The following is a 27640-nucleotide window of genomic DNA, read 5'->3' as shown; positions in this document are numbered from 1 at the left end:
GATCTTACTCAGTGCCTGCAATCCCAAGCGCTACATGGGTGATTTTAAGTTTCCTTTTAATTGACAAAGCAAGTCACAAAGCTGTAAATTTAGAGCACAAAATTTGCAACATTTCGTAGTTCAGGAAGAACTGGTCATCCTCTCAGGACAGTCCACAATGGACAGTATGTGCACTTTGCCAGAGTTGCCCAATTGCTGAGATCAAATTTGTTATGCACATTGGTCCACATTTCTTGATATAGTCACAAGTCTGAGGAATTAAAATGGGGTCACACTGGGGCAAAGCTTGGCAAGTGCTATTTAATGTACAGAACAAAAACAAGCTATAACTGGTGCATTTGGCCTATGCTGGTGTTTGTGTTCTGCCTCCGCCTACCCCACCCTGTCAACATACCCTTTCATTTCTTTCTCCTCCATTATGTACTTATCTAGCTTCCAATTGCATACATCTTTGCTATTCATTTTAAATACTCCATGTGGCAACGAATTCCACTATTTAGGTGAAGAATTCTCCTGAAATCCTTGCTGGACCTATTCGTGACTGTTATATGACCTGTAATTTTGGACTCTTCCCAAATGTGGAAATGTTAAGAAAGTTGGCAGTTTATTCTATCACTTATTTTGATGTATCCTTGAAATTTGTAATTCAAATTTTTTTTGTTAAGCAAAATTCTCTGCCAGGAATTTGCCTAAACTTTTAGTTTTAGCAAACCTAACATGTAGTTTATGCTGAAGTCACACTGGTCTTTTCTTTGTCTGAAGAGCAGGAAAGAGTTCATTAATTTAGTAAGCCAACTACGGTAAGACATGGGTTTCCATTCAACTCCTGTGCAATGATACATCTCTAGATATTGTGTAGAAAATAATATTTCAACGGGTAAAACATTCACTATAGCTATAAGCCTGAGTGCTGACCATGAGCAAAATAGTAAAAGCCTAGGGGCATGAAGTTTAAAAGTGGGGAAGAGAGCATCAACAGTTAGAGGCAGGTTGATGTGTGTACATGAGCTAACCAGGCCAAATTAACTGGTCAGGAGGTCGGAATGGGGAGGTCTCTAACCGATTTTGGACATGATACCCATTATTCCTTTCCATTTGATATTGGAAGAGAATGGAGGAATGGTATGTTTGTGGGAAGGTCACAGCAGATAAAGAGGAATATGGAATGGTTCCACATATGTAGGAGGATGATCCTGTTTGTACACCGATTTGGCCATTGACAAAGTGGCAGCAAACCTTGAACTCGTTGGAGCAGTATGGCCAGCAGTTGACATGCATCTGAGGTTGGGGCCCTTGGAGTTCAAGCAAAGGTTAGTGGTGGAAATTGAGAAAATGCTAGGTTCTGAGAGGGATTTGCCATTTGAAGGTAATGGCAGGCATGATGAAGATGACTCTGGTGTTTTTTAATAGGCAATTGGTAACAGCTTTATTGACTAATCATCAGGATTGTATTGCATTTCCTTGATGTCTAAGTATAATGGCAATTCTGGTCATACCTTTTTAATGAACTTTGAGGGAGGAACAAAATTGAACCCAAATAGAGAGCCTTTTCTGTAGTCCTGTGAGAAATGGTTAACGCTTATATGAATGTTCTTGCTGGATTTGCAAAGGTTTTCTTGAGTGCCAACCTTTTCCATTCTTTCTCAAAGATTATAATCTTTTTATGGTATATGGTACTTGCAATTGCTGTATTGCAGGAAAATTAATATCTCAATGCCTTTCTAATTTTAACTTGATTGTCTTGAGCTGTACAAGCTACTAAATGTTTATAAACTTTCTGCTTTTACAATTCATATAGATATACTTTTACAGAAAGCAACATTGTGACTTGTCATTTTCATTTATGCCCTTTGTTGTAAGCCATTGTTTCCTGTAGTTGCAGAATCCTCAATCCCATAAAGCTTGGCAGAGTCACTGCTTGCTGATTTTTTTTTTCCTTAATTCTTCCAGGAAGCAGAACAAGCAAGAACTGACTATTTTATAAGGACTCTCTTAGTGGAATTCCAGAATGTGAGTATTGCTCCACTGTAAACTACAGATTTGGTTTAATTTTGCTGATATAATTTAGAACAAAGAACAGTATAGCACAAGAACAGGCTCTTGAGCCCTCCAAGTCTGTGCCTCTCTAATATATTTTCTTGCCTTTAATCTTTACTGCGTTTATGTTTGGCTGGTGATAAGTGATGCATTTGCATTTCATCCATCACAGTGATTTCCTGCTTGGGGGTCCTTTCTTGAACTATGATTGAATCGCTCAAATTTTCAAATAGATGCGACATTGGACAATTGAAGTAGCATATTACTGTAAATCATGTGACAATTAGTTCAAAGAATGAACTATTGCATATTTTACATTTCTTGAATTTATTATTTATAATCCAGATTACATTTACCTTGGTGACTTTATTTATAAGTTGTGCTTTATGTAAAGAATGTTGGCAATGGAGACTGGATAATATTACAAATTTATGGACGAGATAGAATAAAGAAGTTTCTGGTTGTCATTTTAGTGTTCATTATAATCTGTAGGTAAAGGAGCGATTCTACACCAGTTACATCCACTGATTATACAACCAGTCAGTGAGATTGCCAGTTTGGCACAGTGGTTAGCACTGCTGCCGCACAGCACCAGGGACCTGGGTTCGATTCCTGGCTTGGGTCACTTTGTGGAGTTTACACGTTCTTCCTGTGTCGGTGTGGGTTTCCTCTGAGTGCTCCGGTTTCCTCCCACGGTCCGAAAGATGTGCTGGTTCGGTGCATGGGCCATGCTAAACTCTCCCTCAGTGTACCCGAACAGGTACCAGAGTGTGGCGACTAGGGGATTTTCACAGCAACTTAATTGGCAGGGTTAATGAAAGCCTACTTGTGGCAAATAAACTTTAAAACTTAGACAGATTTATGCTTTAGATCTGTGCTGAAGGTGAATTGGTTTGAAACTGCTGATTCTATCATGGAGATGAAATACATTCATTGAAGATGTCTGGCTGTTTTTGAAGTGAATTCAAAACGATGAAAGAATACATGTTAACTCGGTGTACCATGCCTCCCATGACATTACTTATTATTTTAAGTGTACAAAATGTAACCTTATTAGACTTTACCAACTGACCATCATAAGTTTTAGGTGGAATAATGGCAAAGCAAATATTATCACTGTTGATTTTTTAAAAAATCTTTTGGGCCATTTTTGCTGTGACATTTATCAGCTACACTTCTCATTTTAATGATTTTTCCAGTTTGCCTGTTTCTTGGTTCCTACCTTTTCCTTCACAGAGCTATATCCAGATCATTCAATAGGAAGTTTGATGCTATTGATTTGGCCCAGCTATTACAAGATGCATTACCATCTCATAATTTTTTGGGCCCATTTATTGCTGCCAAATACCCAGTGCATTTAATGGCACACTCATTATTGATGTATAAATAATCTAGCAACTTGTGTCAAGGAAATGATAAATCATGAATCGCTGCAAGTGGCCGGACAATTTACATCACTCTGCTGTGTTTCTCCCCAAAATGGCAACTTGCCCTGATACACGCAGTGAATTTCAGGAAATTCCTGCACTTGCATGTTCTTTATCTATTTTTTTTCTCCTTCAATCCAACTTTCTTTCCTGCTTGTGTTCCCCATTTCTGTACCTGATTTGGCCTCAGTTATTATATTCTTCTCCATCATTCATCTTCATTCCCCATTGCTAAATTTAATTGATCAAGGAGATGGAATTATCAGCACAAGTGGGAGGAAACCAGAGCACCTCAAGGTCCCAGATGCCCTGTTGTTTTCACTGTTCCATTAATCACGTGCTTCCCAACTTTTACAGGGTAAAAATTGTCTTGAGCTGAAAGGTGAGGGAGAAGGCCTGAACTAATGAGGCACACCACGAAATGTGCTGATCAAGCAACATTTGGACCTTTATTTTCCATGCACAGATTTTCAGCTATGTTGGTCACAACGTTAATTTAACGAAAGAAAAAGATGTGTGATTGATTAAAATTCATCTTCCTTTGGTTAATCTTCAGCATGCTGATTGTAATAGCGACTTAGGTTTTCAAGTGTTGTAGAGAATTAAACATCTGTATATCTCTTTTCATACTTAGGAATCTCGTAGAATCTATCAGTTCCATTACATAAACTGGCCAGATCATGATGTTCCATCTTCATTTGATTCCATTTTGGATATGATCAGTTTGATGCGAGAATATCAAGAGCATGAGGATGTTCCCATTTGTATCCATTGCAGGTATGGAAGAAAATATTTCTGCTTTTCTCCCCAAATTGAACAGGAATAAAAGGTTGATAAAAGGAGCATTAATTTATTTTCTCTGGCTGTCATTGGAGTTACTTCTCATGATAAAATGTATATAAGTAAATACCAGGATATGCAGAATTTGATTCTGTTGTCTTCTACACTGTTCGGGGACACTGAGGGAGAATTTAGCATAGCCTATGCACCTGTCCACATGTCTTTCGAACTGGGAGAAAACCAGAGCACCTCTAGGAACCCACGCAGACATGGGGAGAACGTGCAAACTCCACACACAGTGACCCAAGCCAGCAATCGAAGGTCCCTGGCGCTGAGAGGCAGCAGTGCTGTTAGAAATACAAGCAGAACTGTGCAGATTTGTTTCCCTATGGATACCTTTAATTTACCTTGGCTATAGTATGAAACACCTTTTCGATTCCATTCTAATTGGCAAATTATTTTAAATATAGATTTTTAGCAAATATTTGAAGCCTAGAATAGGCTCATTGATGTTTTTTAGGGGGGGGGGGGGAGTGCTCTGGAGGTCTACAAATTCACTGGGTGATTAATGGGGCAATTGATGTACAAATTAAATTTTTCTACTGGTGATCAGACTTTTTTAAAACCATTTTTGTTCTGTCCACACTTTCAAGACAATTAATCTCGCATGTGCCCTGAAACCCTTAGCTCTAACTAGCTGTTACTCTTTTTTTATATCGCTAAGACTTGTAGATAGTTGTTTGGCAATGTAGAACTCGGGTATTGCTGAAAAGAGACATTTTGTTGACATTGATGCCAAGTATTGTTTGAAAATGTAAACCAGGCAGCTTGACTCTGGTCAAAACATCGCCCTGAGAAATGAACCAGCGAATGGCTATCACTACTTTTGTTTAGCTGAAACAGGTGGTGTGCTGAGACCATTTCTCCATTCTTGCTGGCAGCAGGGTGGGTACGGATGAGATCGGGGAATCCTGCCCATAGATCAAAAGTCTTCAAGTCCTTTTTGTCAATAAGTAATATTTGGAAGGTAAAATTGGCCGTATGTGACTCCATTTCAAATTTTATTTTATAATGCTCTTGTGAAGTGCCTGGGTATGATTTTTCATGTTGAAGGTGCTTTATAGATTGGGGATGCTGAACAATCTGCCAGTGATTCATGCTGGGAAAGACATGCGTATAAACATCAGAGAAAATAATGATTGTCCTTTACTATGTTACTGTCCATGATCAAATAACTTACTGACATTCCCTAACTAGATGCCCAGATAAAGAATGATCACTTGGGCAAGGGGCCTGTCGACTACATTGTGCTTTCAGGAGAAATGGGGGTGAAATTAGGGTACAAATCATTCTTTAAAATTAACTCAGATAATTTTGAAGATACATATGCTTGTAGTATTTGTGGCAACCAGTGAATTAGTGAAGCCCACAAAAGCTGGTGAGAGGGGTGCAGGATGGGAAAGAATAAGGAAGAACCATATTCCGTGAGTTCTTGGAGGAAGAATGGGGCACATTCTTTGTTTAATTTTCAGTGGGGCTGAACTGGCCATGTGGTAAATGGGTAAATTTTCCAAGTGCTGCTGTAAATGATTCCTTATCATGTAAGGCGCTCTCCATTTTCTGAGATTTGTTAAAATATATAATATGTGCATTATGTATTTGGTACTTAAACATTGCTAATTAAATATTGGAGGACCTCTTGGAAGGGAGAAGGCATATTATAGTAATTAAACAAGGATAAATTTTCCTTCTCTCAATATGAAGCTTATGGAGCTCTGTGTGTACTTGTACAAGAAATCTAGAGCAATGTCAATAGCCTAATACTTCAAGTGTAAATTTATTGTACAATAGTGAGCTGATGCTATTATCAATTCCTCAAAATATGCATGGTCCAGTGCTAATTTGGTTTAACTTGAAATTCTTAGAAGTGATGCCTGTGTATACAGGCATAATGACGTGCAGATATCTTCCCTGCAGTGTGCTTATTTTCACTTGTTAATTTTGATGATGTGTCCTTGCACAAAAATGTGCAATGTTATGTGACAAAACAAACAAAGAACAATACAGCACAGGAACAGGCCCTTCGGCCCTCCAAGCCCGTGTCGCTCCCTGGTCCAAACTAGACCATTCTTTTGTATCCCTCCATTCCCACGTTTCTTTTGTATCCCTCCATTCCCACATTTCAAAGCAGGGCAGCGTCACTGCTGTAGTTCAAGAATGCATTGCAAAATTCTCTAATATGTTGAGATTTACAATTAGGAGTTAAGTTGAACAAAACATGTGTTCATGATTTGATCAGTTGCTTATGATTTGAGGTGTATATATATATATATAGGCAGGTGATAAGTTGTATGTAAACAGCTGTCAAAGGGGAAAAAAACTACCACCTTTTGTTCACATGAATTTATTGTGATGGATAACAAAGCGTATGAGTGAATGCGATTGTCAGTTTGTTAAAAAGGTTCACGAATTATTTGAATATCGGAAGCCATTAGTGGAGTTGATTAGTTTAAACTATAAGCCAATCATTCAATCCAGGTGGCAGAGGGCACAAAGTATTGGAAAGATAAATTTATATTTGGAAATGGTTGGATTACATAAGAGTGGAACCAAATGAGGCAGTCCGATGGAGCTGGACATAAAAGAGAGACTTTAGAAGAGTATTTGTGTCAAAGGCTGCCTAAGGGTTCAGGAAGGAAATGCATTGATTTCAGTCACAAAGGATGTTCTGTGTGTGCCTTTGCTTTCCACTCTGACTATTCTTATGGCTTCTTTGAGGAAAATTGCTTTCTCCTGCCAAATTATAGAATGCTAGTGGAATGTATTTAGACTAACTGGAAACTGAGTTACTGTTGTAACTTGCATCATGTTGGTAGATCAACATTTATGCTGCCATAATTTAGCACTGGATTTGAACCCAGGATCAATGAGTTACAGGTCTTTGGGTTTATCCTGCTGTGTCATCTAACGAACTTCAGTTGTAAAAGTGTCATTTTCTTAGCAAAGAACTAGAATTGAAATTTAATTACATGAAGTCAAGAGTTCCTGTTGTTTTGCTTATGGAGATGATGGTGATGGTGACTTTGATTTAAGGAAGACTACTGCACTGAGTCATTTCCTGAAATTATATGCTTATAGTGCTGGATGTGGAAGAACTGGAGCCATATGTGCAATTGATTATACCTGGAATTTGCTAAAAGCTGGGGTGAGTCATCTATTTCTCTTTTTTTCCCTCCCAGGAAAACCTGCATAGTCTAAACAGACAAGCAGAGAAATGGCAGTATTTGGGCTATATTTGGAAATGCTAAGTTTTTAAACTTAGATTACCTTTTGTCTGTGATTTCATGATCTTCCTCTATGTGGTATTACACATCAACTAACTATTGGATTGAACACTTTTGGATTAATATTTGGTTGAATTTTTTCTGTGTATCCAACACTCAGATACACAGAAAAAATTCAACCAAATATTAATTGTAGCATTAAAATTTAATAGCTAAATCAGCAGGAATAAGTTAAATGTGTGAATTGCTGCATTATGACCACATTTATGTCAACAGTTTAGAAAAAAAAGAAAACAAGGATGGTTTGAAATTTCTATGAATTATCTTCCTCAAGGAGATCAAAACCGGACACACTACTCCAGGTGCGGTCTCTCCAACGCCTTGTCCAGTTGTAACAATGCTACTTTTAAAATCTAGTCCTTTTGCAATAAGTGCCAAGATTCAATTTCTTGGTATAGGCTGCATCTGCATACCCGCTTTCTGTGATTCATGCACAAGGACACCCAGAGCCCTCTCTGCTGACGCACTTTGAATCTGCTTCTCATTTAAATAATTTGCCCTTTTATTTTTCTGGCCAAAATGGATAACCTCACTTATCCACATTAAACTCCATCTGCCAGATTCTGGCCCATTCTCCTAGCCCATCAATATCCATCTGTAAACTCTTCATCTCCTCAAAACAGCTTGCTTTCCTACCTATTATAGTATCATCTGCAAATTGTGCTATATTACACTCTGACCCTGCTTGCAGATCGTTTATATAGATTATAAATAGTTGAGCTCTGAGAAATCAATCCTGGACACAGTTACAGTTCGCCATCTAGAGAAGGACTTATTTATCCTGACCCTCTGCTTTCTGTCAGTCAGCCAATCCTCTATCTAAGCCAATGCTCTACCCCCAACCCCCTGGAATTTAACCTTCTGGATCAGTTTTCATGCAACACCTTGTCAAATACCTTCTGGAAGTCTAGATATACCACATCCACAGGATTCCCATTATCCACCTTGCTGGTTACATTCTCAAAGAACTCCAGCAAGTTTGTCAAGCATGACTTGCCCTTCATAAAACCGTGCTGATACTGATGAATTGAGCTTTGTTATCTCCTCAATGCTTGACTCCAACAACTTTCCCACCACTGAGGTCAAGCTAACTACTCTGCGGTTTCCCACTTTTCGACCCTCCTTTTTTGAATTGGGGTGTCATATTAGCGTGTTACCAATCCACTGGTACCTTTCCAGAATCCAGGATATTTTGGAATATCATAACTAATGCATTCACTATCTTTGCTGCCACCTCCTTTAATACCCTAGGGTGCAGGTTATCAGACCCTGGGGACTTACCTGCCAACATCATTTACACCTGGGATTGTACCTGACACTTCCACTAAATTCTAATATTGCAACTTTCAATTATTGGTTGTAAAATTTAAATTGTAATAGAATTTCAATTGATATTTGTGTGAGAGATTGAGCAATATATTATCGGGATACAGATTGGATTAGACAGGAAATTATATGTGAACAGTTACAAATATGACCATATATCCCTTCATCCCAAAACTGTCTTCCACTTAAAGCATCCCATCTTTGTCAGCTCGTCTGTTCCTGAAATCCTTATCTATGCCTTTTGTTGCCTCTGGACTTAACTATCCCAATCTGCACCAAGTCCCCTTCACTCACTACCCCTGTGCACACTGACCTGTACTGACTGCAAGGCTGCAACGACTTGATTTTAAAGTTCTGATCTTTTCTTTCAAATCCTTTGTGGTCTTACCCCCTATCTCTGTAACCTTCACCCACTGAAGATCTCTGTGCTCCCCCAGTTCTGGGGTCCTGAGTTTTAATCGCTCCACCATTGGTGGCTATGGCTTCAGCTGCCCTAGAATTTCGTTTCAAAACCTCTCGCTCCCCCTCTGTTAAATATGTTAGTTTTTTTGAGGATGTAACTAATAAGATGGATACAGAGAAACCGAGGGTGTAGTGTATTTGGATTTTCAAAAGCATTTGTTAAGGAGCCACACGAGATTAGACCAATCCCCTGAATTCTAATTTTATATAATCTATTAGAATTTATTGAGGATTGGTTAATGAACAGAAGAAGCAGTTGAAATGAATGGAACATTTTTGAGTTGCAGAGCAGTGCAAGGATCAGCACTCTGGTCTCAGCTATTTATTAGTCTATTTTAAAGACCTAGATGAGGGGGCTTACTGTAATGTAGTCCAATGCTAAATTTTATGGCCCATGTCCACTGGCATATTTGAAGGCTTGAGAGCTGGTAAAATAAAGCAGATGGCCTTCCCTCTGGGTTAGTGCCATCCCACCGCACTAACCTATCTCCCATATTTTGGTCCACTTATTGGCCTCAATCGTTTCTGCTGCTATTTTGTGTGCAGCAGAGGAAGGCAGAGGCAAGGTGGGAAGCTTTCGCTGCATGGACTGTTAGGCAGGAAGAGGAGTACCTCCTTTGGGGGGGTCCCTGGTGCTTATCGGAAGCACTCCCACTCCTCTCTGGCCTCTGAAACCTGACCCCCTGCCCCCATCCCTCCCCACTTCCTGGGGTCTGCAGCCCAAGCCTGTCCAAAATCTCAGAATTATCAGTCTTCTGAAACTAGTACAGGACTGCCGTAGTTTCGGAAGTGGCCATACTCTGTTCTCGTGCTGCTGGGACTACAGAGCTGCCAGCCAACATGACTGAAAAATTGTCTCCCCAGGGTGGATAATCTAGAACCCATGGCTGGCCATTTAAGACTGAGATGAGAAGATTTTTCACTAAAGGGGTTATGAAACTTTTGAATTCTGTATCCCAGCGAGCTGTGGATGCACAGTTGTTCAGTATATTTAAGACCATGCACTAGGTTTTGGGGTACTAAGGGAATTAAGTGGTGTTGAGGTAGATGATCAGCCATGACCTTGTTTAACGGGGAATCTGGCTTGAAAGACAACATGATCTGCTCCTACTTATGTTATGCAATTTAGAACAATTCATTTTAGTTCCATTTTATGGATTACAATTCACATTTTGCCAAACTGTTTTATTTTTTGCTAGAAAATTCCTGAAGAATTCAGTGTGTTTAGCTTGATTCAAGAAATGAGAACACAAAGGCACTCTGCGGTCCAAACGAAGGTATGTTTACATTTATTCATTATTCTCTGTAGCATCTTGGGATGTTTCTCTGTATTAAAATGCTTGGTAAATGCAATGAATGTCATTGAAAGTATTGACTTCACTTTGTGCCAAATTCTCTGAATTTCATTATAGCAATCGAGTAAGTTATCAGTTGCTCTAATCCCCAAAGATCTTGCTAATCATGTAAAAACTTGTTAGTCTACATTATAACATTAAATAGAATATTTCACTAATTTTGAATGTAATCGAGTCACCAATTGTGTGACATCTGCAAATAAATGTGAAGTTTTTCAAAACAACAGACTAAGCAATTAGATCTTCATTAAGTGGAACATCTTTTAATGGGTAGGAATAAAATTCATTTTACTCTTTCCATAATTGCACATTTTAAAATAAAACCTATTTGAAATTGAAGTTCTGCAGCATTCTTAGTATTTTATTATTATTAATTTGGAACACTTGTTCTTTATGCAGACCCTAAATTGGCATTCAACATTTCTAGTGGTTAGTAGGCTTCTATTGATTTTGAATGGAAGTTAATTACCCTCTTTCAGTAGATAAACTGTTGAATCCAGCAATGTGAAAAGTCAGTGTTGATTTTGAAGAAGTAGTTTGACCATTGTGCTTTTTTATTGTAAAGGAAAATATGGAAGTTTCTTCATTCAGTGGAAGGAAACGCCTGCACCTAGAGGGTAATCTGCATCTAGAGAGTAGTGCACAATTTCTTAACGTTGGCATTTTTACCATTAAGGGTTCAAGTCCCATCGAGAAGCTCGTGCACAAAATATAGGATGATCCTCTAGTGCAGAACCAAGGGAGTTTGATATTTGAACGGTGTATTTTTGAGGCGATCTAGGACGAGAGGTCATAATTTTAGGATAAGGGTAGCCGATTTAAAACAGATAAATTACTTCTCTAAAAGGGTTGAGTTTGTGAACTCACGACCCCAGAGCATGGTGGATGTCGGGACTTTGAATTTAAGGAAGAGGTGGACAGGTTTTTAATTAGTAAGAGTTTGAAGGGCTATGGCGAATGGGCAGTTAACTGGAGTTGAAGCCGAGATGAGAACAGCCATGATTGTATTAAATGGCGGAATAGGCTCTAGGAGCTGAATTGCCCACACCTGTTCCTATTTCTTATGATTGTTATAAATGGGGCCCCATCTACTCCTTCAGGTGGACATTAAACAAAACTGGATAACAATATTTGCAACCAGAACCAGAATGTTCTTTATTTCCTGGCCAAGAATTGCCCTTGACCTGAAACAGATCATGTCCTAATGTTGTTGCTGCTTTTGGGACCATATTGCATGTAAATTGGCAGCCTTGGATTCTGTATTATAACATTGGACTGCACTTTAAATGTACTTCATGGATATAAATTGATTTGTGATATCCTGAAATTAAGAAAGGTATTTTCTAAATGTTTTTCATTGTTCTATTTGACTTTTCCTTCTGATGCAGCTGAGACTAGGTTTTAATAAAGAATGTTTATACAAGTTAATAGCCAATGGCATTCCTCATGACTTTTTTAACTGTAGGTAACTTCCTGGTGGTGGCACTATACATTTGAGAATATAGTTAAAAGCAGATTATAAATCTAAAAGGTAATTGGTTTCAATGCTATAGAAAATAATGTTCTACGATATTTTAAAACAGTGATTATAGAATCAGAAAATGCTGGAAATACGCAGCAGGTCAAGCAGCATCTATGAAGAGAGAAAGTTAATGTTTCAGCAGCCTGTAGTATTGCCAGCATTTTCTGCTTTTGTTTTAGATTTCCAGCATCCATGGCATGTTGTTGAAGGAACTAAGTATTGGGCTTTAATCAAATTGGTATGTTATCTGTATTTGGCCAGCAATAACATGTAAATTTAACTATGCACATGTGTATAATAAAACCATCTTCTCGGATATTTTACAGAAACATAGTGGTCAGACCACTCTGCCACTTCTAATTTATATAGATTTTTTTTTAGTGCAAATATCAAGCCGTGTGTCACTTGTTTCTCAGGAGCAATACGAGCTTGTTCACCGTGCAATCGCTCAGATATTTGAAAAGGAACTACAAAGGAATCAATGCACTGAAAATCTTTCTGACACAGTAAGTGATAGTTTTAGATATTTTACTTTTAACTGTGATAAATATTTAATTCCTTGCTCGTGTGATACATTTGGCTTTTTTTTTGGTGTGAAGAAAATGGTCAGTTAACTGGTTTAGTGCCACTAGCATTGTTCATGTTAAAGCGCACCAGCTTATTTGTTTATCAAGTTATTTCACTTTTATGTCAGTAACTTGCTCATGTTAAATATTTCGCAAGTTGAAGAAAAACATTGCGATTTCACATTTTTAAAAAATCAAACTGTCAAAATGGGTAGATTCCCAAAATTTAAAAAAAAAAGATTACTTGCAGATGGCTGGCTGCTTTTTCCGGAAAGTCTGTTTCCTCTTGTGCAGTGAAATGTGGTCACTTGCAGTACCTGTGACTTTGACATAATACTTTTTTTTAAGTAAAGCACGAAGAGTAATTGAACATCTGGGAGAAGTTATTCGGTGGCAGGAAATTCAGCCCTTTTTAATAACACTGAGCAGATGCTTTTCCTGATTTTATTTTTTAAAGCTAAATTATTTCGTCAAGCTAGCAGGGTCACAATTTTACATATTTTCACAGTTGTATGCTACTGGTTTATTTGCAACATTGCTAGCCTATTGCTTTCATGTTGGTACAAAGTGGTTCAGAAGCATATCAGACCTTGTTGAATAATGCCTATAGTTATGCACTGCAATAAATGAAGTGGGTTTGGGGGGGACAGGGAAAAGGGTTCAGAAGCATATTGCAATTAGCAGAATGCTTTGATGTAAGTGATCCAAGTAGCAATATTCTGATGTAAAAGTGGGTTATAGCATAAGTTGATTAAAAAAAAATGATTTTGTACAGTATAATCCTTGGTGTAAAACTGTCGAATTCATGTAAAAGTTGGAGTAAATCCTGCTGGGTTTTTTTCAGCGGGAGTTTCGAAATAAATCTTCCCACACTCTGCAGTGCACAGAGTGCCCTCGTGTGAATCTCATTAAAATGCTGTGGGCAGGGCCTATTCCCGTGGGAGAGGCTGGCCACATAGAGCTGAGCAGGCCAAGCGCATGCGCCGATCTGTCATAGCGGAGATCGGCGCATGCGCAGTAGCTCTGCTGGCCCCCCGATCACTGGCCAGCTTGATCGTTGGCCAGCCCTGCAGCCCACATCGCTGGTGCACACAGCCCCCCTCCCCCCATGCCCTGATTGCTCTCCTCCCCCCCCCCCCCCCCCCAAGGACACGCTCAAACTACCACCCTGATGGCCAGTACCAATCACTGGCCTCCCTCTGTCACCACCGAGTGCAGAGTGGCAGCGGGATCAACCCCAATGCCCAGTGGACAGTGTCAAGGTGCCCCAGATATTGCCACTTTGCCTCTTGGGCAGTGCCGATCTCTGGCGTGGAGCTGACAGTGCCGGAAATCCAGTAGCCAAAGACTCACGGAGGCCGTGGCATCCTGTGGGGAGCCCGCTCCACGGTCCCCGCTTGAGTCTCCCAGCCCGCTGCACTGCTCAGGAAGAATTGCCCCCGACATCTTTAAGCAGTCACTGTATTTAAACAATTAAATGTATAAAATTTGTGTATTTTTAGCACATTTAGCACATTTCAATAAGCAACTGCAATGGATTTTGCAATAGTTGCTCATTTTGTGTTTATGTAAATTTAAATATTGAAATATTGAAGTGTTGAAGTTTAAGAGGTTTTTAAAATGTGAACAATAAATATATTTTAACTTGAAAAATTTTTAAAATAGTTTTTGGGTGTGTTCTAATTATATAATTATGGGAAATGGTCTAGCACAAATTGCTGAGCCTAACCAACTGTATGAGGAAACGGAATTGATATCAGTAGATGCCTTATTCATTTCTAACACATTAACTGTAAACTCCACATGCTTGTCATTCAGCTCCACTTATCCAGTTTCCCAGATTTAATTGCCACTCGCTGCTGAAAGAAATCAGTCCTGTTCCTAGAATTTATTTTAAACTCCCAGATCAAACTTTGTTAAATTGATGAAAAAGTAAGAGACACTGAATGTAGCAACCACAACTTGGAACCTTATTTTTGTTGTATACGCCATTTCCTGTATTTAGTTCTTAAGTTCCCATTTGTTCGTTCTTCTTGTGCATATTGTTAACTATTTTCAAGGTTCTTGATTAAGCAGATCACAGACATAACTCTGGAGAGACCAGTCAAACTATTTGTCAACAAGTGCCATATATATTCATGTATAAGCAATGAATATAAAAGAAACTCCAACCCGGCTCCCCTCCACTTGCTAGATAGGTTGATTCTTTTTATTTTGAAGATTTTAGTGATCGTAACTGCTGAAATTCTAGCTTCTCTGGAGTTGGGAACAGCTCTTTTAGCTGTTACGCTTCTCTTAGTTTGGAAATTTTGGTTCAGTGCTGTATAAGATTGAGCAATTCACACTTGACCTGGATAAATATAGACGTATATTTATAGATGGCTAAGTACTTTGTACAGAAAGTACTCCTCCTGCCTCCTGCCCACCCCCCCCCTCATTTTCATTTATCTTTGCTTTAAGACAAAAGGAAATATGCAAGTAGATTTAAATCATTTTTGTTGTGCCTTTTTATCTGACTGTACTTGTGATGAATTTGAGACTTGCTCTCTGTACTGTTGTTGTTTAATCTGTTGCACTTACTTTCCAACTACCCCTTTAATACCAGGCTCTGAGTTTAGTAAATTGAGTGTTATATTCAGCCTTGTTACAAAATTAAAATATTGATCGTTGTCACTTAAGCTGTTTTTGCCTTTTATAACAGGATGATATTAGTTCTGAAAATACGACCATTTCTTCTCTCCCTGACAAATTTGATTCGCCTCCGCCAAAGCCACCACGAGTACGAAGGTAACTTATTTTCAGCTTGGGTAATATAACAGTTTAGAACCAGATACAGCTTTAACACAAGTGATTAATACGGTTGGAAGACCTGAAGAAATTGTACCGATAAATAAGTTGCAGAATTTCTGTAGTTAAGCTCCATGAGATACTAATTTGCATTCATACCATTGCATTTGGGCTTGATTTTAGCTGATGACCTATGGAGTGACATTCTTAGAGGCGCAAAATGTGATTCATGAAGCTTTGCTAGCATTTTGTATGGACCCTTTTGAAATGAGTGCAGTGTTAATGTTCCATTTGGCCATAAATGTGGAGTTGTGAATTGAGCACATGCAATTCTGCTGTATGCAATTTTATTTTATTTACAAAAAGACCAAGTTGCACTTGATTTAGTACACCTTAATTGCATAGAAGCATATATAGTGACTAGAAGCAGGAGTAGGTCATTCGACTCTGAGCCTGCTCACCATTCATTATGATCATGGCTAATCAAAATCAATATCCTGATTTCCACCCTCCTCCAAATATCCTTCAATCCCTTTTAGCCCCAAGAGTGTATCTAATTCCTCCTTGAAATCACCATGTTTTGGTCCACTTTCTGTGGTAGTGAATTCCACAGATTCACCACCCTCTGGGCTTCTCCTCACCTCAGTCCTAAAACCATGACCCCTAGCTCTGGACTCCCCATTCTTTTGGAATCCACCCGGTCTAATGCTATTAGAATTTTAGAAGTTGTCATAAAATCCCCCCCCGCTCTTCTAAGCCTCAGTGAATATAATCCTCATCGACCTAGTCTCTCCCCATGTGACAGTCCTGCCATCCCAATAATCAGCCTCATAAATATTTGCTACACTCCCTTTATAGCAAGAACATCCTTTCTCAGATAAGGACACCAAAATTGTACACAATACTCAAGGTGTGGCTTCACCAACGCCCGATACAATTGCAGTAAAACATCTCTATTCCTAGACTCAAATCCTCCCGCTATAAAGGCCAACATACCATTTTACTCCTTTACTGCCTGTCGTATCTGCATGCTTCCTTTCAGTGACTGATGCACAAGGACACCAAGGTCTTGCTGAGTATCCACCTTTCTCAATTTACACCCATTCAAATAATAATCTGCCTTCCTATTTTCGCTACCGAAGTGGATAACCTCACATTTATCCCCATTATACTGCATCTGCCAGGCTCACCCAACCTGTTAAAATCACGCTAAAGCATCCCTGAATCCTCCTCACAGCTCACCCTCCCACCCAACTTTGTAACAACTGCAAATTTGGAGAAAATACATTTAGTTCCCTCGTCCAAATCATTAATATATAAAGTGAACAGTTGGGGTCCTGGCACAGATCCCTATGGTACCCTACTAGTCACTGTCTGCTAATTGGAAAAAGATCCATTTATTCCAATTAGCGGATTTTAATTTGGTATCATCCCAAAGTACTGAAACAAAGATGAAAATAATTGGAATTGAGAAATGGAGAGAAAGGAACTTGCATGCAAAAGTCAGCAGTCAAAAAACCAGAGGACGTGTACAGGAAAGTGAAACTAAATGTATTTGCAGAGATGGAAAAGAGCAAGGCCATGAAGGAATTTGCGAAGCAGAAGTGTTTTTAAAGTAAATGCTTAGATTGTGATTGTTGGTACACACTCGTGAAGTTCATGATAGGTGAGTGGGGATTAGTGTCAAATGACGTGTGGCAGAATTTTGGAAGAGTTGCAATTTATGAAGGGCAGAACTTAGAAAGATGCTGGGAAATACATTGCATTAACTAAACCTGGAGGTGGTAAAGGCGTGGGTAGATATTTTATTGGCAATTGGGATGAGTTTGGGGTGCAGGCAAAGGTGAAACTGGGCAGTTTCAATGATGGCAAGGGTGCAGGGTGTGAATCTTTGTTCAGAGCTGAAGTTTCCTCTCCATCAAGGTTATCTTGAGGGTGCCTCCAGAGAGTGGGAGGAAGGAAGTGTGCTATGGTTCATAGTTTCAGGAGCTGAGCAGAATGGTGTCGGGCTTGGTGACGTTTAGCCGAAAATTCTTCCTTCATTCAGCTATCAATATCAGCTAAAAGATGCAGCAGGTGGGTAAGAGTGAGGAGCCAGAGGTAGTGTTTTGAGGCGTACTTGATGTGATCTTGATTAAGCAGTGTGAAAAGGAGATTTTGACCACATGCTTTTGACCCTGACAAGACTCCAACTTTTGTGATCACGGGGGAAAAAAAACCACAAGTAGAACCACCTCCATTCCACCCCCCCCCCCCCCCCCCCCAAAGGGCCTGAACATCTCCCTTGTTAACCACTACCACTAAGCTTTTACAGAATATTTCAGCATTCTACCCAATGCAGTACACCCCCTCCCCTCCAAGTTCTCCCCCCCTCCCCCCAAACTAAAGAATCCCTTTTTTCCCCTCGCCACATAAATATATTCTTGTCCACCAACCAGCACAGGAACAGGCCTTTTGGACCTCCAAGTCTGCACCGACCATGCTACCCGACTTAACTAAAACCCCCTACCCTTCCGGGGACCATATCCCACTATCCCCATCCTATTCATGTAGTTGTCCAGATGCCCCTTAAAACTCACTATCGTATCTGCTTCCATCACCTCTCCCAGCAGCGAGTTCCAGGCACCCACCACCCTCTGTGTAAAATAAAAACTTGCCTCGTACATCTCCTTTAAACCTTGCCCGTCGCACTTTAAACCTATGCCCCCTAGTAATTGACTCTTTCACCCTGGGGAAAAAACTTCTGACAATCCACTCTGTCCATGCCCCTCATAATCTTGTAGACTTCTATTAGGTCACCCCTCAACTTCTGTCGTTCCAGTGAGAGCAAACCAACTTTCTCCAACCTCTCCTCATGGCTAATGCCCTCCATACCAGGCAACATCCTGGTAAATCTTTTCTGTACCCTCTCCAAAGTCTCCACGTTCTTCTAGTAGTGTGGCGACCAGAATTGAACACTATATTCCAAGTGCAGCCTAACTAAGGTTCTATATAGAGTCATAGAGGTTTACAGCATGGAAACAGGCCCTTCAGCCCAACCTGTCCATGCCGCCCTTGTTTTTTTTTTTAAAAACCCTAAGTTAATCCCAATTGCCCACATTTGGCCCATATCTCTCTAAACCCATTGTACCCATGTAACTATCTAAATGCTTTTTAAAAGATAAAATTGTACCTGCCTCTACTACTAATACTGGCAGCTTGTTCCAGACACTCACCACCCTCTGTGAAAAAATTGCCCCTCTGGACACTTTTGTATCTCTCCCCTCTCATCTTAAACCTATGCCCTCTAGTTTTAGACTCCCCTACCTTTGGGAAAAGATATTGACTATCTACCTTGTCTATGCCCCTCATTATTTTATAGACCTCTATTAGGTCACCCCTCAGCCTCCTATGCTCCAGAGAAAAAAGTCCCAGTCTATTCAGCCTCTCCTTATAACTCAATCCATCAAGTCCCGGTAGCATCCTCGTAAATCTTTTCTGCACTCTTTCTAGTTTAATAATATCCTTTCTATAATAGGGTGACCGGAATTGCACACAGTATTCCAAGTGTGGCCGTACCAATGTCTTGTACAACTTCAACAAGACATCCCAACTCCTGTATTCAATGTTCTGACTGATGAAACCAAGCATGCCGAATGCCTTCGTCACCACTCTGTCCACCTGTGACTCCACTTTCAAGGAGCTATGAACATGTACCCCCAGATCTCTTTGTTCTGTAACTCTCCCCAATGCCCTACCATTAACTGAGTAAGTCCTGCCCTGGTTCAATCTACTAAAATGCATCACCTCGCATTTGTCTAAATTAAACTTCATCTGCTATTTGTCAGCCCACTGGCCCAATTGATCAAGATCCTGCTGCAATTGGAGATAACCTTCCTCACTGTTCACCATGCCACCAATCTTGGTGTCATCTGCAAACTTACTAACCATGCCCCCTATATTCTCATCCAAATCATTAATATAAATGACACATAACAGTGGGCCCAGCACTGATCCCTGAGGCACACTGCTGGTCACAGACCTCCAGTTTGAAAAACAACTCTCTCCAGCCACCCTCTGGCTTCTGTCAAGCCAATTTTGTATCCATTTGGATACCTCACCCTGGATCCCATGAGATTTAACTTTATGCAACAACCTACCATGCGGTACCTTGTCAAAGGCCTTGCTAAAGTCCATGCAGACAACATCAACTGCACTGTCCTCATCTACCTTCTTGGTTACCCCTTCAAAAGACTCAATCAAATTTGTGAGACAAGATTTTCACTCTCAAAGCCATGCTGGCTGTCCCTAATCAATCCTTGCATCTCTAAATGCCTGTAGATCCTGTCTGTCAAAATACCTTCCAACAATTCACCCACCACAGATGTGAGGCTAACTGGCCTGTAGTTCCCAGGCTTTTCCCTGCAGCCCTTTTTAAACAAAGACACAACATTTGCCACCCTCCAATCTTCAGGCACCTCACCCGTGACTATCAATGATTCAAATATCTCGGCTAGGGGACCCGCAATTTCCTCCCTAGCCTCCCACAACGTCCTGGGATATACCTCATCAGGTTCCGCAGATTTATCTACCGTGATGCGCTTTAAGACTTCCAGCACCACCTCCTCTATAATATGTACGCTCCTCAAGAATCAATATTTAATTCCCCAAGTTTGCCTTCCTGATTTCTCTCTTAACTCTACTCCTACATCCCCTATACTCTTCAAGAGATTCACTTGATCTCAGCTGCCTATGCAGGTCATGTGCCTCTTCTTCTTAACCAGGGCCTCAATATCTCGAGTCATCCAGGGTTCCTGACTTCTGCCAGCCTTGCCCTTCACTCTAAGAGGAATGTGTTTACCCTGAACCCTGGTTATCACACTTTTGAAAGCATGCCACTTACCAGATGTTCCTTTTCCTTCCCACAGACCCCCCCAATTAACTTTTGAAAGTTCCTGCCTGATGACTTCAAAATTGGCCTTTCCCCAATTTAGAATATTAACTTTTGGGACAGACCTATCATTCTCCATAGCTATCTTAAAACTAGTAGAATTATGGTCACTGGTCCTAAAGTGATCCCTCACTAACACTTCTGTCACTTGCCCTCCCTTATTTCCCAAGAGGAGGTCATGTTTTGCCCCCTCTCTAGTCGGGTCATCCACATACTGAATGAGAAATTCCTCCTGAATACATTCAACAAATTTCTCTCCATCCAACCCTCTAATACTATGGCTGTCCCAGTCAATGTTGGGAAAATTAAAATCTCTGACTATTACCACCCTATTTTTCTTGGAACTATCTGTAATCTGCTTGCATATTTGCTCCTCAATTTCCTGCTGACTATTGGGGGCCTATAGTACAACCCTATCAAAGTGATTTCCCCCTCCTTATTTCTCAGTTCTACCCATATAGACTCAGGATATATCCCCTCTCAGTACAGCCGTGATGCTTTCCCTAATCAAAAGTGCAACTCCCCCTCCTCTCTTGCCTCCTGTTCTATCTTTCCTATAGCAACATGGCTTGCCAATTTTTAAACTCAATGCCCCGGCCGATGAAGGCAAGCATGCCGTATGCCTTCTTGACTACCTTCTCCACCTGCATTGCCACTTTCAGTGATCTGTGTACCTGTACACCCAGAACCCTCTGCCTATCAATATGCTTAAGGGTTCTGTCATTTACTGTATATTTCCTATCTGTATTAGACCTTCCAAAATGCATTACCTCACATTTGTCCGGATTAAACTCCATCTGCCATCTCTCCGCCAAAGCCTCCAACCTATCTATATCCTGCTGTATCCTCTGATGGTCCTCATCGCTATCTGCAAATCCACCAACCTTTGTGTTGTCCGCAAACTTACTAATCAAACAAGTCACATTTTCCTCCAAATCATTTATATATATATATTACAAACAGCTCCCAGCACTGATCCCTGACCACTTGTCACAGCCCTCCATTCAGAAATGCACCCTTCCACTGCCAGCCTCTGTCTTCTATGACCAAGCCAGTTCTATTTCCACCGTGCCAGCTCACCTCTGATCCCATGCGACTTCACCTTCTGCACCAGTCTGCCATGAGGGACCTTGTCAAAGGCCTTACTGAAGTCCATGTAGACAACATCCACTGCCCTCATCAATTATCTTCGTCACTTGCTCGCAAAACTCGATCAAGTTAGTGAGACATGACCTCCCCTTCACAAAACCATGTTACCTCTCGCTAATACGTCCACTTATTTCCAAGTGGGAGTAAATCCTATCTCGAAGAATCCTCTCCAATAATTTCCCTACCACTGACATAAGGCTCACCAGCCTGTAATTATCTGGATTATTCTTGCTACCCTTCTTAAACAAAGGAACAACATTGGCTATTCTCCAATCCTCTGGGACCTCCCCTGTAAGAAGTCTCACAACACCAGGTTAAAGTCCAACAGGGTTTATTTGGTAGCAAATACCATAAGCTTTCGGAGCACTGCTCCTTCGTCAGATGGAGTGGAAATGTGCTCTCAAACAGTGCACAGACACAAATCAAGTTACAGAATACTAATTAGAATGCAAATCTCTACAGCCAGCCAGGTCTTAAAGGTACAGACAATGTGGGTGGAGGGAGCATTCAACACAGGTTAAAGAGATGTGTATTGTCTCCAGACAGAACAGCTAGTGAGATTCTGCAAGACCAGGGAACAAGCTGTGGGGGTTACTGATGATGTGACATAAATCCAACATCCCGGTTTAGGCCGTCCTCGTGTGCGGAACTTGGCTATCAGTTTCTGCTCAGCGACTCTGCGCTGTGTGTCGTGAAGGCCGCCTTGGAGAACGCTTACCTGAAGATCCAAGGCTGAATGCCTGTGACTGCTGAAATTTCTGATCCCACACCAAAGTCCCGCTTGCATAACATTTCCTTGCTGATCTATGTTAACTCACTGAGCGCGCGTCGCCCCCCCCCCCCCGCCACTCCCAACAGGACACACAGATCCCAGCAATCAAATCTATAATAACTCCCATTAAGTACCTTCTGTGGTATTTGCCCATGATATTGCTCTGACACCTTTGGAGTTGGTCATTCCAGGAATTCAAATTCTTTGAGTTGCTTAGGCATTCCCCTCACCACTTCTCTTTCTTGGTTATAAAAATGGAAAATTGAGGACTTAATTTTTTTCAAAAACTTGTGTCTTCTATTCCATTTGTCATAATTTCATCACTGCAATTCTCAAATAGGCTAAACCTGAATTTTGATTAAAAACAGCAGGTGCATCATAGATTAAACAGCCTCAAAATAAAGGTTCTTTTTGTTCCACTTTCGTGGATCTGATGGAACATTCTTTCTGATGGGTGTTGAACAGCCTATTGTGAACATATATTTTTGAAATTAAAACAAAATGCTGGAAATACTCAGCATGTCCAGTAACATCTAAAGAGAGAGAGTTAATGTCCTGAATCCACATCAGACTTGAAATGTTAACTCTTTCTCCCTGCACAGATGTTGTCAGATGTGCTGTGTATTTCCAACATTTTCTGTTTTTATTCCAGATTTCCAGCATCCGCAGTATTTGCTTTTTTGGGGTTTTTTTGGGTTTGCATTCAGATTTTGCGTAATCAGATTTTTTTTTTCTCGGTTTTAGTAGCTCAGGCAGTTATGTTTTGGTTAGCAGTCATCATTTGCTGCTTGCTATTAAGCAGGTTTATCTTTACTTAGCTTTTTGGTTACCGAGGTTGTGTTGCTTTGAGCCATATGTAGGTTAAAGAGAGGATGCATGATTGACTATTGAACTAGGAGGGCAGCAGCTGGCAACGTTGTGTTATTTGTTTAAAAAGTAAGCCACAAAAATATGGAGGATAAGTTCAACTTCTCCAATATTATTTTGTAAAAAAGAAACTTGATATAATTTTTTTATCACGGTCCCACAGTTCATTTTTTAAAAATTACACAAGCAAGGTAAACAGTCTCCAAGTTACTGCTTTGTTTCATCAAAAGATGTCCTTAATTCCTTGAGTAACTGAGTGTCATAAGCCATGGACTGCAGTTTTGGAACCTCTTTTAGCATATCTTTATTTTATTCGAAGATATTTTAAGTAGGTCTTTTTTTGCAAGATATGGCAGTTGCATTAATATACAATTTCAGCTTGGTCATTATGTGGTTTTGATAAGCCCTTAGGAACATTAAGCCCGGAGAAGAGGCAGTGACTTTCATTTTCTTTTTATTACTTACCTTATTAAAGTTAATACTTTATTTTAACCACATTTCATTAATCTATGTTTCAGGAACAATAAGTAAATGCTTGTCTTAAAAAGAATGTGTTTAGAACAGTCTTGGACAGTGTTTTGCCCATAATTTGTTAGTCACTTCTATGCTGTGCATCATGTAGTTTAATTGCAAAAAGAAATGAAGATAATTAAGGTATCAGCTTTAAAATGGTTAGTGCCAATATGTAGTGAGGAATTTGGCTGTTTCTGTGGTCTTCCCTGAAGCATATTAAGTGCTAACAACCCAAGTGCACAAAATTGACATGCATCAATGTGCCATTTTTACACATCAATTCAAAGCAAGTGTAGTTAGCTCCGGTCAGTCTTTCTGTAGTCTTTTACAGAGGTTTTGTAGTTGGAATTCATCGGGCAAATTTCCTTGGACTGGTAAAATTAGCTTCTCGAGGCAAAGCTGCATCAGTATAAATTTTGGCAATTTAATACCCTAGTTTATGATTTGAACAACAGTGTGGAGGTAAGGCACAACTTCCATTGACTCAAATGTCCCTGTAATACTGAGTACAACAATAATTAGTCATGAGTGTAATTCTGAAGCACTTATTACCCAAAATATATTTTTAAAGGAACTCAACTGACTTACAAGGCACTGGTGGGGCCGCAACGAGAGTACTGTGTGCAGTTTTGGTCCCCTTATTTGCGAAAGGAGATATTGGCCTTGGAGGGAGTGCAGAGAAGGTTCACCAGGTTGATACCGGAGATGAGGGGTGTAGCTTATGAGGAGAGATTAAACAGATTGGGTCTGTACTCGTTGGAGTTTAGAAGGATGAGGGGTGATCTTATAGAGACATATAAGATAATGAAGGGGCTGGATAGGGTAGAGGTGGAGAGATTCTTTCCACTTAGAAGGGAAACCAGAACTAGAGGGCACAGCCTCAGTTGAGGGGGAACTTCTTCTCTCAGAGGGTAGTGAATCTCTGGAATTCTCTGCCCATTGAAGTGGTGGAGGCTTCCTCGTTGAATATGTTTAAATCACGGGTAGATAGTTTTCTGATCGATAAGGGAATTGGGGGATATGGGGAGCAGGCGGGTAAGTGGAACTGATTCGCTTCAGATCAGCCATGATCTTGTTGAATGGCGGGGCAGGCTCGAAGGGCCAGATGGCCTACTCCTGCTCCTATTTCTTATGTTCTTATAAAGGAATTCAGTTTTTATTTCTCTATTCATCCTTATCTTGATTTCTTTTAACATGGCAATATTTCTACAATATATTTTTTGTCTCTTTTCTGCTTTGATTAAACTTTGCCAACAGCTTTAATCTATCTTTTCTCTCTGTAGAGGTTGACATCCTGTGTGTTACCAGCATTTTCTGGTTTTGTTTCAGAGCATTCATGGTTTTTGCTTGTATTTGCTAATTCGGGGAAGATGGTGTAGTGGTATTGTCACCGGACTCATAATTCAGAGACTATGGGTAATGGCAGATGGTGAAATTTGAATTCAATAAAAATCTGGAACTAAAAGTCTAATGATGAACCTTGAAACCATTGTTGTTTATTGTAAAAACCCATCCAGTTCACTAAAGTCTTTTTGGGAAGGAAATCTGTTGTCCTTGCCTGATTTTTGCCTATATATGACTCTAGATCCAAAGCAATGTGGTTGACTCTTAAATGGTTCAGGAATGAGCAATAAACACTGGCCCCAGCCAGTGATATCACATCCCGTGGATGAATTTTTAAAAAATTCACTCTGATAGCAACCACGGTTGCTTTATGGAAACCCTATATATAAATTTAGACAATGAACTGTTGTATTGTTTGCTCAGGACGCATGACTTCACACATTAGGTCATACTTTGGACTATAGGAAGCGATAGTGGTTGCCTGAGGAAGATGACTTTTATGTGAGGCATGAGAAAGGCACCTGATAAGATCTCGGAGTAGCACAATTTACATTTTTCATTTGTGATCTTGCGAGATCATTTTGTTTTAATTTCATAAGTGTCAAGATTCTGTTAGAAGATTGCAATTTTAGAACATAGAACATAGAACATTACAGCGCAGAACAGGCCCTTCGGCCCACGATGTTGCACCGACCAGTTAAAAAAAAAACTGTGACCCTCCAACCTAAACCAATTTCTTTTCGTCCATGAACCTATCTACGGATCTCTTAAACGCCCCCAAACTAGGCGCATTTACTACTGATGCTGGCAGGGCATTCCAATCCCTCACCACCCTCTGGGTAAAGAACCTACCCCTGACATCGGTTCTATAACTACCCCCCCTCAATTTAAAGCCATGCCCCCTCGTGCTGGATTTCTCCATCAGAGGAAAAAGGCTATCACTATCCACCCTATCTAAACCTCTAATCATCTTATATGTTTCAATAAGATCCCCTCTTAGCCGCCGCCTTTCCAGCGAAAACAATCCCAAATCCCTCAGCCTCTCCTCATAGGATCTCCCCTCCATACCAGGCAACATCCTGGTAAACCTCCTCTGCACCCTCTCCAAAGCCTCCACATCCTTCCTGTAATGTGGGGACCAGAACTGCACACAGTACTCCAAGTGCGGCCGCACCAGAGTTGTGTACAGTTGCAACATAACGCTACGACTCCTAAATTCAATCCCCCTACCAATAAACGCCAAGACACCATATGCCTTCTTAACAACCTTATCTACTTGATTCCCAACTTTCAGGGATCTATGCACACATACACCTAGATCCCTCTGCTCCTCCACACTATTCAAAGTCCTCCCGTTAGCCCTATACTCAACACATCTGTTATTCCTACCAAAGTGTTTTGAAGCGTTAAACTTGTACGTATCATTTTGTTTAAGTTGGCAAGTTTCCATTACAGCACTATTTCCTTTAAAACAAAACGTGATTCACACTTCTCTCAATCTTTTAGCAGAAGAGGTGGAGGATGGTTGAAATGTTAGATTTGGTTTACTTGCTGTTGATTTTAACTTTTCCTGTTTATCCTTTCTTTCTGTGCTCAGTCTCAAGTTAGCCTACACCCATATTATCCGTGACGTCCTTTTTCATCCTTCCTTTCACATGAAAGCCAATTCATGTAATTCGTGTCCCATCTAGATTTATCATCCATGTTGTTTTTCTCGATTTGCCTCCATTACAAGTGCACATGCACTCATGTTTTCTTCTTTCTCTTTCTCTCATTCTGCTTTTCCCCCCTCTTTTACAGGCCTTTTATCTCCTTCTCTATCTAATATGAGCAAAGTTAGCTAATCTCTGGTTTCAGATAGCTTTTTTAGGTTTATAAATATCCTGATACTTTTTATACTGCAGTTCTTAAGTATTGCAGCATAGGCTCGCTTACTGCTTTGGCATTGAACGATTTGGCATCTGGCCCATTAGACGCTTTTGGAGTGACTTTCTGTTGGTAATTTTAATGCAAACTTTAATTTGCATTCAATTTAAATTTTTGCTTCAAGTCTTGTTTGGATAAAATTTCAGCATGTGTTTAAATAGCATGAAAGACTTTCCAGTGTATTTTTAAAAAATGCAAATTGTTAAGCAATAAGATCTAAATAATTTTAGTCAGACATGCGTTTCCTTGATGATCGTGCTGTGCCTGGAGATGAAGTGGCAGGGGAAACTTTCAAAGACTAAACTTGATGTACAAGGGGTAACACAAAAGGAAGAGCATTGTGATATTTACTGTTGGGGAGGGGAGAAAGAGGCCAGATAGAATCTAGCAAATAATGGGTTTCTATTTAACCTTAATTTCCTCTACCATGTCGGGAGGGCATGGTGACACAGTGGTTAGCACTGCCACTTCAACATTGGGTCACTTTTGCCCTTGCTCCATAAGGAAGTAGCCATTGTGCAACTGCTTTTGGG

At 40.2% G+C, this 27640-nt stretch overlaps 2 protein-coding genes across 6 annotated transcripts in view; one reads left to right on the top strand and one right to left on the bottom strand.

Moving 5' to 3' along the window:
- gsap (gamma-secretase activating protein) overlaps positions 1–27640 on the bottom strand; it is a 304945-nt gene that overhangs the window by 249129 nt on the left and 28176 nt on the right. The gene's annotated exons all lie outside the window — the stretch shown is intronic.
- The window catches only part of LOC144507977 (tyrosine-protein phosphatase non-receptor type 12-like), a 137146-nt gene that overhangs the window by 85718 nt on the left and 23788 nt on the right, over positions 1–27640 (top strand). For all 5 annotated transcript variants that reach the window (XR_013500184.1, XM_078235621.1, XM_078235619.1 and 2 more), the window contains 6 exons: positions 1951–2010; positions 4099–4241; positions 7383–7449; positions 10576–10653; positions 12670–12759; positions 15521–15606. Coding sequence is in view for 4 of the 5 variants with exons in the window: in XM_078235621.1 (XP_078091747.1) it covers positions 1951–2010; positions 4099–4241; positions 7383–7449; positions 10576–10653; positions 12670–12759; positions 15521–15606 (524 nt within the window). In the remaining variant the exon portion in view is untranslated. The remainder of the gene's footprint in view (positions 1–1950; positions 2011–4098; positions 4242–7382; positions 7450–10575; positions 10654–12669; positions 12760–15520; positions 15607–27640) is intronic.

The sequence above is a fragment of the Mustelus asterias genome, chromosome 19, assembly GCF_964213995.1.
Source record: "Mustelus asterias chromosome 19, sMusAst1.hap1.1, whole genome shotgun sequence".
Taxonomy (NCBI): Eukaryota; Metazoa; Chordata; class Chondrichthyes; order Carcharhiniformes; family Triakidae; genus Mustelus; species Mustelus asterias.
The sequence above is the reverse complement of the archived record's forward strand: the minus strand, read 5'-3'. Positions and strand labels throughout refer to the sequence as shown.